The sequence below is a fragment of the Thermobia domestica genome, chromosome 1, assembly GCF_964235325.1.
Source record: "Thermobia domestica chromosome 1, izTheDome1.hap1.1, whole genome shotgun sequence".
NCBI classification, from domain to species: domain Eukaryota; kingdom Metazoa; phylum Arthropoda; class Insecta; order Zygentoma; family Lepismatidae; genus Thermobia; species Thermobia domestica.
Window position 1 is genome coordinate 106,739,101 of NC_137454.1, and position 13,612 is coordinate 106,752,712.

The 13,612-nt window shown below is 35.7% G+C and overlaps 1 protein-coding gene across 1 annotated transcript in view; it reads left to right on the forward strand.

Annotated features, from left to right (window-relative positions):
* pigeon (gamma-secretase activating protein pigeon) overlaps nt 1–13,612 on the forward strand; it is a 92,979-nt gene that overhangs the window by 63,909 nt on the left and 15,458 nt on the right. Inside the window, exons 15-16 of the mRNA XM_081761690.1 lie at nt 2,172–2,378; nt 7,070–7,141. Coding sequence (XP_081617816.1) covers nt 2,172–2,378; nt 7,070–7,141 — 279 coding nt within the window. The remainder of the gene's footprint in view (nt 1–2,171; nt 2,379–7,069; nt 7,142–13,612) is intronic.

Genomic DNA, 13,612 nt, shown 5'->3' on the forward strand with positions numbered 1-13,612 from the left:
GGCGTAATAGTAACAATGGAGCAATTTCGTACCATCTTTGGCAAAGGGCGTGCCGGTTTTTACATCCTGCTGTGCCGAGGAAGTTTTCCACAAGGAATCGTGATTGTAGCTGGATCCTATTACGAGGGTAAGTAGAGGTTCGTAAAGGGAAAGAAAGCGTGAAGGGGAATGCTGCCTACTTTTAGGAATCTTATCATTACCCAACCTATCCCTCCTTTATAGGGGCCAACATTAACCTGATGTGGTTCCACATGTACAAAGCGTCCACCTGTAGCCTCCGATTTTATCATGACATGGAGTAGAAAACGGAATTTCGTGTTGTTCACTTTCAGTACATTTCCGTTAAAAGAGCAACACAGTGGATTTCTGAGCATTTGGATTGTTAAAACGACGTATTTAACATCGCTTTCAGGGGCTTATGGAAAATCTGCAGGGAGAAATGAGATGGCTTTCCTATGCCTGTGGTCTAATATAGTGTTTGTTACAGTGGATATTACGATGTAGGGCGATAGACCATAATGCTGGTGGTCCGGTAGAACACAACAGTTGGTTGTTGCGCAACCCTTCATAGGGTAAGAAAACTTTGAAAATCGGTCGGATATACTTCCGATCAAACTTCTGTACTGTAAACTTCGTAGTAGTAATAAAGCACTATTATCACTACGTTGTAACTTGTTTTGCATGATAGTCCAAGGCCAAGTTTTCAAAGGGGATCTATAAACAGTATTAAAGTAAAATCCGGACTACTTGTGTTTTTATCCAGAGTGTTGTACTCCTAGCAAGGTTTGTACTTGTAATCACTTTAACGAACCTACGAAGAACGGAGTCAGAGTCAGTTTACATATCTACCATGGAATAATATGTGTTAGTAATTTCCACTAAATATTGCAAATTATTTCGACGACTAGAAAATAAATGGTTTTAAAATAAGAATTGACAGTTACGAAAAATTTAAGTACACTCTTTCATTTAAGACAATAAATCTTTTAGATTTTCAATGTGGACTTAATTGTTATGCAGTAAGAGAGCTGCTTAAATGAGAAAGTGTTAAATTTGGATAAAAAATACTGGAAGTAACGGTGAGGAGAGTCAATGTGTTGTCCATACATCGCTCGAATATGATAATATAGGAATCTATTAAAGACTATCTAATAATAAACCTGCAATTTATTTAAAATTATAAAGTTTTCGTATTTTTCACGCATATTCGTATACACGAAGCATATAACTTTTGAAAAATGCCTATAGTACATTATGTTTTATTATTTGCTTAACCAAAATTTCAACTTCCACTATTGGTAAAGTCTTTGTCAGAGCTAATTATCTCGAACTGCTTATCTGGATTACCTGTCTTAATGTTCATATATTACGTTTTTATCCTAAACCTGTAGAATTAGACTGAAGAGTCTTAATTTTTCTTGTTAATGTGTAAGATTTAAAAGATAGTAAAATGAATAAAAAAATAAATATTTGAACTTGTAAATACTACCCCCAATCTTCAAGAAGGTCCACCATATTGGTCTTAGTGAATGCTACCCCAAATCTTCAAGAAGGCCCACCATATCGGTCTCAGTAGAACTAATATATAAAGCTAGGCTGACTTGGAAGTTAGCAACACTGATATCAATGTGGTTGACCTTCTTGAAGATTGGAAGCTGTGTTTACAAGTTCAGATATTTTTATCTTCTGCTCATTATATTATCTTTTAAATCCTACATATTTAAGGCATAACTAGAAAAATTAAGACTCTTCAGTCAAATTTTACAGATTTAGAGTAAAATCACAGTCTAAGAACATTAAGGTATATATGGTCCAGACATACAGCTCAAATGGTCCACACATACAGCTCAAATTTGCTTCCAATACAGTTAACTCTGATAACTGCCAGCGCCGTTGAAGTTGAATTATAAGCTAAGGATATAATAAAACGCAGTATACTTAAATATTTTTATTATATACTGCATGTTATTGTTTTTGAGTAGATAGTTTTTTCTTATGTCTGAAGTTTATTTTGTATATATTAAATTTATTATTTAAATTAAATAATACAGAAGTATGTGTGTTGTTTCATTATATATCATTTTAGATGAAGTACTCTTGAAAACAAAATAGTTTTAAGTTTCCTACGTACATAATACTTTGTACATATCTACAATTGTTGGCTTTCTCAGATACTGAGGATACAAAAGAAGGAGTGAATCAGAAGCTTCGGTTATTGCTGTTTCTTCCTCGATCAAGAGCAAAGAGAATATTGAATCAGTGGTCGCACCCTGTCAGTTACATGCTTCGAGCAAGAGAACATGCACTGAACATTTTGTCCGGAGTTCAAGGCAAGGATTCAAGAGGACATTCATCACAGAGAAAACTTGAAGGAAGAGGTTAGAAATATTAAATTAATTTTGAAAATTTAGAGTTTCTTCTCATATACGTATTAAGAATAAATTTCTTCATGCTGAGAAATGTTGTATTCAAAGGATAATAGTAGAAGTTTCTCAACACGAAATTAATTCCATTTGATATTTTTGTGTAATATAAAAATTTCAGTATTGAAACAAAATATTGGAAGGTTGCGGTAGCTCAGTTGTTGAGTGTTCACATATGATGCTTGGGGCCCCTTGTTTGATCCCATCGCACATCAAATGGATTTTGTGGTTTACAAGCACAGTGTAAGTAAGTTTCTCGGGATTTACGTGTTTTTTCCCATTTTCTCCATTCTGCTATTTCGTTTATCATCATCATCACCGGATATCCCTTATTCTTGAAGCATAAACGTGGGACGTTAACTTAACTCAACAAAAATAAATAAATAAATAAATAAATAAATATTGGAAAGAGAGGAAGTTGAAAACAGTAAATGTATAAAAAAATAATGCTCCAACTTCTTCCATTAGAAAATAGAGCAACCTCTCATAACGCTCAGATGTCAATGGCAGAGCCACGCTATTTTGTAATCTTCTCATCTCTGAATTTAATGACATCCATTGGCCAGCATATGTGCTAAATCAGTTAGCTTCCTTAGGGGTCCTGAAGTTCCGTATCATTGAAAGATACTCAGAAGCACTGAAAGTACAGGAAATCAACATTCCATACTAAAATAGCCTCTGTTTCTACCACTATAGTGCTGGAGACATTACGGCGCATTTTCGTGGTTCGAGCATGAATGGTTCGAGAACGGCGGCGCTAACCATTTGTTATAAATGCCATAGACTGTGTGAAACTTGCCTGACAGTACTTTATTTATACATCACTGTATTCTATTGTAATAGGTAACACCAAATTCACCCGAGATGCTTTTGTGTTTACTATATACATAATGAAGGAACAAGCAAAATTGACAACCATGTCAAACACGGTATATAATTGAAGACTACAGCGTTCTGAACAAATTGAACACAAAATTCAACATCGAAAGGTAAAGTGTAAACTGCATTTGAATATCAAAGTAGCAAGAAGAAAGATTACACAATATCAGGCATTATAAAAGTAATGATCTTCAAGAGCAAGTTACATATTTCAATTGGAACTGAAGAACTATTTCGCCACATCGAGTAGTATATGGATATTTCAGAATTTACAAGAATAGCAGAGAAATTCTGCTCGAAACAGCTACAAATGTAGGAAGTACAATGCGAAGGAGAAAGAGAAGGAAATCTCCGAAGAGATGTGCATCTAATAATAATAATAACAAAAAGAGGGAATAACAGTGACAGTGCAACATCCAAAACAAAATATATATGTGAAACTTCGCAAGATAATACGAAAATGCATTACAGAGGATATAAGAAAATTTAACAGAAACTTCGTAAAAGAAAAAAAAATTCTGAAGGCAAAGCACTGCTGGTTGAAAGAATTTGTAGCGCTCAAGAAAGAGGATGTCATAACCATACATGAAGTAATACTCAAGTGGTAAACCAGGAAAGTATATCCTGTGGCCTGAGGTAGCCAAGGCAATTAAGGATTATGAAAGGCATCAGAAAGATGAAATTACATCAGACGTACGGAAGGAAGCAGTGAAAAATAGAAAAAGAAAATCCAAGCGCAGCTTCTATGAAGTAGAAAGCTCTCCTCACTGATTTAGTCGCTAGAGCGTACTCCTTTAGCGTACGGGGTCCTGGGAGAACCTTGAAATTTGAAAGCACTACGGTGGACAGATTTCACCTTAATCTTTAGGTACACATTTCATATGGCCTCGGTCCTGAAAAGTGCCGCTAAACTCCAACAAATCAATGAATTCTCTCCTGACTATATGGTTAGTGTACGCACCTCCGGGAGACTCAGGTTTGATTCTTGGTGTAAGTTCATGACATTTGGATCCCAAATTAAGCTGTAGGTCTACCTTTCATATAGCCTCGGTGCTGAGCGGGAAGCTGAATTTCATGTCTACAAATCTTTTTTGTTTTTGGTAATAACATAGTTTCTTATCGTAAACAACACATGATTACAAGGTATAATAAAAGAGTTTTATTTGAAAAGCGAGAAATTTGAGTTGAATATTCGGGAGTCATGGTAGCTCAGTGGTAGAGCGTTCACCTGTGGTGCATGGGATCCGTGGTTCGATCCCAGCTTGCGCCAAGTGAACTTTGTGGTGGGCACACGCCGTGTGCATAGGTTTTCTCGGGGTTCTCCCGTTTCCTCCCACTTTCTTCATTCCACCATTTCCTTGATTTCTCACCAGCACCGTCTCCTTTAGCCCAGCCGGCATACCTGTGGAACGTAAAACTTAAAGATTTTTTTTTAATTGAAACAATATGAGAAGACAAAAGTGATGTTTAACAACTTCGGAAAAAGAAATTGATAATCGAAGGTGAAACTGCGAAATTAGAAGTGAATATGTACGTCTGGAGACAAAAGATATCCATGGCTGTGCAAAACTAAAGAAGAAATAAAAAAATGTATTAAGCTAGATTGGAATGTAATTGCGACGAACAGCTTCGTATTGAAAATTAAAATGTAAATGTGTTTAAAGTGTAAAATTTATAATGAATGTTTTCTGTCTATTTTGATGTGGGGTCAGAGACGTGGATGCTTACAAGATGAGACGTTCACAGTCTGTAGCCTACACAGGGAAGCATAGAGAGATGTATGCTAGAAGTTACTCTGAAAAAAAAAAAAAAAAAAAAAATTACATGGATTAGAAAAATGACAGGAGTGACGGATATCGTGAAAATAAAGACATTAGAGTAGCAATGGACCGGACATATTGAAAAAAGAAATTATGTTTGATGGACAACCGCAATCCTTATCTGAATACTAAGAAACGAAAAACAGTCTAGACATCTTCATTAGAGGTAGTGGGGCGAAATTAAAAAGTACTATTTATTAACCAGCATTGTTTATTTAAAAGAATTGCCCAATATAGATGATTCTGGAAAAGAGTTGGGAGAGATCTCCATCTAGAAACGGGTTGATAATAGTTGTGTATAACAGTGTATTAAATTAAACTCAGAAGTATGATGATGCACCAGTTCAGCTTTTTCAGTAATTGTATAACAGAATACTTTTTAAAAAGTAAATCCATAATTCCATAATTTTACGGGCTGCAACACTAGTTAAAATATTGTGGTATTTTACTGTATTAAGACGCAATAAAATGCATTAGTAATGATCAGCATTCTTGAGTTGCTTAAGTCAACAAAGTACAATGATAGAATCTCTGAGGTTGCTAGAAAGAGTATTCTTTCGTAATTTTCTGGACCGAAAATGAAAATGGTGTCGACATAAAGAAAAGGAGCTGCTGTCCAGAATCTAATCATCTAACCCTTTGCCCATCAATTTGATTTAATTACAGATATATATTTACACTACAATTTACATCCAAATAAATTGCTGTAAAATTATTAAATTAGTTATCAGCGTAAATGAAGTTTTACATTTAGACAGGCAGATAGTTAAACATTTAGATAGCTGATAATATTCTTCTTTAAATATTTATTTAGTTGCCTTAGATATTCCTAAATTAATATGAGGTAAAAGAAAGCAAAAATGTGGAGATGCAGGCAAAGTGAAAATCTTAATAGTAATAAAATCTTAATAGTGAAAATCAAATAATAATACTTGTAATAGAGACGATATATTCTCGGTTTTAAATGTAAGAAAAATTATATACAAAGTGAACCACTTATCTTGAAATGCCCGTGTAACTTTTGAACTTATAGACAAAAAACTATGAAATTTTGAATCATGCAAATATCGGCAGTGAGACACTATTTAACATAATGTGCAATTCGAGCAGATTATCAGGATTGGCAGCCCAATTTAAAGTTGTATATTTTCAAACGCCACTACGTGAGATTAATAAAATTTCAAATGTAAATGTTAAATGAAAACACAATACCACTCTTATTGATCAGTATTGTAAACTAAGGAATTTACAGTATCACAAACGTCCAAATTTTGAAAGCCTTTTTAACAATGTCAATACAAGTGAGACTGAAAGGCAATACACATTCTAAGTACCTTAGTGTCGAATGCTATCCTCATGGTATAAGGTATTTTGCATAAATAGGGACATAACTACAAGAAATTGAAATTTTGACTTTTTTGAAAAGTCTTGATTTCGAAAAATGCGTAGATAAGTATCACATCAAAACACGTAGGTTGTTCTCAATACGCGTAAATATCCTATATTATTTATCGCAATATGATATTTCAAACTATTCGAGAGATGTTACAGACATGAGTAAAGATTGCTGTACTGCTTAAAATGACGTATTTGTGGGAAATTGTGTACCAACTGAACTGTCGAGTTCTGTTCCAGTAGTGCACAAGTTATTTCTCGTTCCCATGCATCTCAGGGATTCACCCAGCCTCTGTCAAATGGGTACCTAAAGAATGAAAAAAAGTGGAAAGGTGGCTACAGGGTGGTATTGACTACATACGGCATTTGCTGTATGATCTGAAGTCTTAATAAATTTGGAACCGTAACTTATTTCAACCCTTGAGCCTTAATATAGCGTATCCCGAATAGGGGCACCGTTTACGCAGTTCTTTCTTTAATGCTTTAATTTTGTAATCACTTAGTTGTTTCATGCACGCAATTATTAGCTAATCTACCATTTCTCTGTTGTAGGTCTAGCAGCCTTCCCATCCGCAGATAGACTTTCACCTCTAGACACGTTTCTTGACCTTCTAACAGCCAAAGGTACGTAGGTAGTTTATAATATTTTTTGATAATATCTATAGTTCTATTTCATGTTAAACAAGAAATTATGTGTTGTATCATCCAGCATGTATACACTGTGAAAGAACATTTGGCATCTAAACCTTACGTCACAGAAATTCCATTTGGTGTGTGCAAATGGATATTAGTGCAATATAGTGGTAACTAGTGTTGTAAAGATCTGGACAAAAACCGGAAATTTTGGGTTAAAAAAAAAGTTTTTTTACCGTTTTTTCCCCGAGCTTGGAAAAAACGGAAAAATTGGGAAAAATTGAAATTTTCAAATATTTTACCACATTATGCTTTTATATTTACTAGTTTACTAGTTTACAGTTAAAATCATTGAATAGTTATGTTTCTTGTATTAGAATAGGGAAATTTTGTGGCAACAAATATATCTGTACCATTCCTTTGCACCGTGATAGAATGGAGTCATGGCTACAAAAGATCCTAAAATATAATGCTAGTTAGAATAATTAATATAGACGTATTTAAATTATCTTAAGTAATCTTATAAAGTTACCGTTTTATGGAAGCGAAGTGTTAAATAACAGGGCCAGAATCATTCTAGTTAATACCAGTATGTTAAAATAAAATATACAGGGTGTTTCAAAAGAACACGGAACACCGACAACGTGTGGGAGGGGATTGCTGACACCAAGATAAGACAAAAAGTATAGACCATTCTGGGTGCACAAATGCTTCCTTTCGGAGTTATAGGCCGCCGAAAACATGAAAAATGAACTTTGAAGGTCCATAGCTCCAAAACTGTGGAACCTACCGTAGTCGGGTAGACTTCACTTAGAAACTAATATGTGCCCTATCTAAAAATCCAAGTTTCAGAATCCTAAGGTACTTACGAAGCAATTTTTGTAGAGGGAGTTTGGCTACGGGCATATAATTTGAAGTACTCTCCAACTGCCTCTATAAAAATTGTTGCGGAAGTACCGCTGGAACATGGATATTTGCATAGGGCACATACTAGTTTCTAAGTGAAGTCCTGACTCGACTACGGTAGGTTCCATATTTTTGGAGCTATGGACCTTTAAAGTTCATTTTTTCATGTTTTCGGCATCCTATAACTCCGAAAGAGAGCATTTGTGCACCCAGGATGGTCTATACATCTTGCCTTATCTTGGTGTCAGGAATCACCTCCGATACGTCATTGTTGTTTTGAAACACCCTGTATATTTTATGGAGATACGTATTATCCTTGTGCTGTGTAAAATTTTCGGAAATTTTGAACCCATTAGAAAAAAACCTTTGTTCGGAAATATTGTCAAAACCCGGAAAATATAATTTAAAAACTATTTCTTCGCCTGATACTAATCTTATTTTCTGTAACGTGTCTGCAGCATATATGTATAGAACGTATTTCGCTTTTAAGTAAGAGCTTTTAATTTTACTTTTTAGTTTTCTGATTTCTGATAAAAGTCCCTCTTTATTATTTGTATTTATATTTTTCGAACAACTCCAAAAGAGAGATGATCTTATTTACATATATACACATACACCGCACAAGTGCGTAAATTTGAGCAGCGACAAATATATTAAAGAATTTAACATGTGAAATTTCCGTTCGTTATTATTAAAGACTAACAAAATACCCATTCTTCGCACGGAGAGAATGCGTTTCATTTTGGGTATAAAAGGCACCAAAACTGTCACCAATGAACTTAGGAACCCCCAAAACTATGAATTCGATACTAGTATCAGTCATTTTCAGTTACTTTTACATGTCATTTTCCCCCTTTATGAGTAACTAATGGGGGCTTAATTTGGATTTAAACAGCATCGGAGTTTCACTGTTCGTCTCAACCACCCCGAAAACTATGGATTCGATACTAATATCGGCCATTTTCGATCATTTTATATATCCACCCCTTCTCCCTCCCCTAAGTTGCGGCGCTGAATTTTGATTTAAACTGCATCGGAAATGTCATTGTTCATCTCATCGGCCCTGGAAACTATGGATTCACACCAATATCGATCATTTTGCATCATTTTTATATATCTCCCTTCTCCCCTGGTTTGCGGGGATATATCTGGATTTAAACGGCATCGAAAGTGTCATTGTTCACCTCAGTGACCCCGAAAAGTATGGATTCGACAGTGATATCGGCTATTGTCAGTCATTTTTATATCTCCCCTTCCCCCTCCCCTAAGTTGCGGGCCTGAATTTTTATTTAAACAGTATTGGAAATGTTACTGTTCATCTCAGCAACCACGAGAACTATGGATTTGGTCGGTCATTTTTGATCATTTTATGTATCTCCCTCCCCTTCCCCCAAGTTACAGTGCTAATTTGAATTTAAGCTTCATCGGAAATATCACTGTTCATCTCAGCAACTCCGAAAACGATGCGTTCGACACTAAGATCGGTAATTTTCAATATATATCCGCACTTCCTTCCTCCAGGTTGCACTTTCAAAGTGAAATGATAAAATCCATCCCAGGCCCGAACCTCATCTATGTTATCGAGATCAGTCTGGCGGTTCAAGAGTTGTTAAGTTACAAATATAGTCACTTTCATTTTATATATGTAGATAATTTTTCGCATTAGAAAACAGGTATTTGTTTACATAGAAAATTTTATACATAAAGTTTATATTAATGTCTGTATTTAAATATTAAATAATAGTAATTATATGTCTTAGTAGTTAGTGCATGACTATTAGTGAAATGTGCCTACTGCTCTCTCTTTTAAGAAGGAATTTGGTTAAAATTAACAAAATTTCACCAGATCAAAGAGCACACTAAGAACTCAGTTTCATTCAAGAGCCCTATTTGTTGCAACAGAAACGCTTCATGATGGTAGATGTGTATGCAATTGTAAAAGTTCTATAATGCACAACCAGGAGTAAATGACTAAAAGGTACATAAAGGAAATGAGTGCAGACTATTAATTTTCAAGAATAATTACAAGTTTTATTTTCGAATGCTTCTTTTTTTTAAATATTCACAATATTGAAATTTCTTAATTTACATTTTTCACGCGTTCGAAAAATAACTGTTCCATTACTAGTAAAACTAACCTAATACAAAGATTTTTGTTATTTTCCGAATTTTTCCGGAAAGAAACCGGAAAAATACGATATTTTACCAGCCGGTTCAAAAGTTCCGGAAATTTTACAACACTGGTGGTAACTGGCTGAAATGCTTGTTCTTCGCATGAGAAGATTAGGTTTATTGAAAATACGTATATTTGAAAGATATATTTAAACAACCCTTTCCCACTTCCGATTTCTATTTGAATCATTTGTGAAATGAAGAAAAAACAGATCTTGGAAAACGCATTTCAGATGGTGCAGCCGTTATTCTTTGCGAAAAAGTTGTCTTTTCCCTCCTCCCCCCACTCCTTAGAATATGCGTTTCAATCGAAGTAAAATGATAAAAACAGGTCGATGTCATCGCTTACTATGTTCAAAAACTTCAAGGTTCAAACGTTTCTTCACTGTGGCCATTATGTGATTACAAAAAGGGACATTAAAATATTTCAGAAGTTGCCTCACTTTTTGAAAACGCTGGGACAGTGACCATTTACTTTTAATAAGGAGTTTATATACTGAGTTTCGTATCCCTAACTTGAGAACCTCTTAAGATACTCTATTTTTGGCGTACTTTTTTAACCCACTCTCCTTCCGTTCTTGAGATATATATTTTGATGAAAGTGACCTGATAAAAACTCGGCCCAAGCCAAGTACTAAGTATTTTCAAAAATTCGTTTCAGATGATTCAGCTGTTTTCCATGATGATGAGTCGGACAACTTCAATTTCATATGTATAAGTTAATCTTGTATAAGCAGTATCCCCAGTTCTAATTTTCAAATCTATTTCTTCATTCCAGTTTCTTTCGTTTCTTTCTTGGTTATTTGGAGTTTGACGTCCCCTTTGAGTTCGAGGCTATATGAGACATTGCATAGTTTCTAAAATAGGATCCGAACTACTACTAAGGTTATCCAAGGCAAGCACCCATTCCACCCCTCCCTCGGGAATGAAATAGGGAATTCCCACATAAAGTATGCGCGCGTTAGCCATTTGGCCAAGAAGGAACACTCGAGCTTCGTAATATTCTGTTGTCTCCATACTTTCTGGACAAAAGAGGAAAGGAATAAGCCACTCTATCGCTACTCTAGTGGCATAGTGACCTCCCCCCCTCACTACATTATGGCTGTAACCTGCGTTCTGGCTGAATCCTCAGACAAGATATCATATTATGAAACAATAGTAAACGAGTATTAATTCGTATTTACTTGATTAATTGATTGGTTAAAGTTCGATGAGAACGTCAGCACCGAGGCTTTTGGTCCCTGTCACGATAAGGTCAATGGCCGACACAATTTGCATTTAAAATTGAGAATAAAACTTCCAAAAAATGCAAATCAAATATAACATCTATAAATTAAGAGAATAAACCAAAAGCAATTAAAATTAAAACAAAGATCACAAAAAGGGCAAAGAAATAACTAACAAAATATAAAATATATAACAGCAACTAAAAAGTAGCTATAAGAGAAACTCATAACAAAAAATCTAAGAAAAAAGAAATTCCTCAAAGCATGTTAACCATTCCAATCGCACGAATAGAGGAAAGAGTGTGGTAGGTAAAGACCACGTTGTCACTCGAAAATTGAACTTTTTTTTTTTTTTTTTTTTTTTTTTTTTTTTTTTTTTTAAGATAATACTAAACTTCTTCTGAGGTCTGAGTATTTTGGACATTCTACAAGAATGTGTCGAATACTCAGTGGAACGATAGTGTCTTCGCAATACGGACAATTAGTGCCATGTACTAAATAGGAATGTGCGAGATGTGAGTATCCAATAGGCAAGCGTGTTAGAATTACTTCATCTCAACGACTAGTACGCGACGACGTCTATCAATGGCCCAAAAAAGGCGGATGTTATCTTCTTGGCCTGGTTTAACTGAGTGGATGTTATCTTCTTGGCCTGGTTTTATTCTACTTTCCAATGAGAGCGCTTCCGTTGGAAGAAATAGTTACCAAGAGATCAGAGCAGGGAAGAAAGTAGTGCAATTCCAGCCAATGCGACGTTCTTGGCTGCTTTGTTGGCACGTCCGTTTTCCCGGATGCCGGCATGTCCCGACACCCAGTAAACAACAATGACACAGCCTTGTTGTAGCTATAATAACGTTTTATGAGTCAGTGCAGATAAGTACACGACGTAGCGAAAGCTGAAAACCATAGTCGAGGGCAAGCTTAATCGCTGTTAGTTCAGCTGTAAATACTGAACCCAGGTGATGCTGACTAAATTCTGATTGGTCCTCGTCCGTGATGAAAGCATGACCAACAGAATTATCTCCTTTAGAACCATATGTGTATATACCACATTAAAATTGGGATACTGTTCTATTAACGCTCTGAACTCCTGCTGGTATTCCTGGTTACTTGTGTGCCATCATTTATCATGGTGGAAGAGCACAAACTGTAGCAAGCAAAGAAACGACCTCTCAAATTCGTCAATCGTGAGAATCTCGTAACCACGAACAACCATGGGCGTGTAACCTTAGGCTGTTCTGCATATCGGTTGCGAATCTAGCCACCACACAACGGAAAGTTGCAGGGCTAGTAAATACAGCTCACATGGACTGTACAATTCCTCAGAAGTTTTTCACAACGATAGTTTAATAGTAGTTGATCTGCTTCTGCATAAAGGCTAGGAACGGGGCTAGTATTGAAGACACCAGTACTGTAGCTAACGCAATTCACAAGTGATGAATAGTATCAAGTTGTTTCAGCAGGGAGGAATGAGCAGATTAATAGGTAATACAACCATAGTCTTACTTGGGCCGAATTAGTAACATAATAATATGATTAGCAACCCAGATGCGTTGGAAAAGTACACGAGGAAAATCCAGAGCTCGAAGACAAGAGTACTTAAGATTACGAATGTGTGGTGCCCATGTTAAGTGGCAGTCGATAGTCAAACCCAAAAACTGGGTTGTGTTAACAAATGTGAGACGAGTGCCACCGAGATATAAGTACGGATCAATAACACAATTTCGTTTGGCGGCAGAAGTGCACACACTGTTTTTCGACCAGAAAACCGAAAGCTTGTCTCTCGCGACCAGTGAAGAAGACAGTTTAACGTCATTGAACCTGTTGAGTACTTACGCGAAGGTATCTTAAGCGACAATAAAGAACAAGATCATTAATGCAAAGCAGACGATATACAGGGGTCTAGATCTGAGACAGAACAGTGTTGATGGCAACAGCAAATAGTGTGACGTTGACAACCCTGCTTTGTGAAATGTCATTTTGTTGCAGAAATCGCTCTGAGAGACTGGCACTCACACGCGCCGTAAAATAACATTCATCCAGTAAGTCCTTCAAGAATCTCGCCATTTGGCTACGAAGTTCCTAGTTTTATAGCTGTTTTAAGATTCCATATTATTCATAATTACGTGTAAAACAAATCAATACACAGGGTGATCCA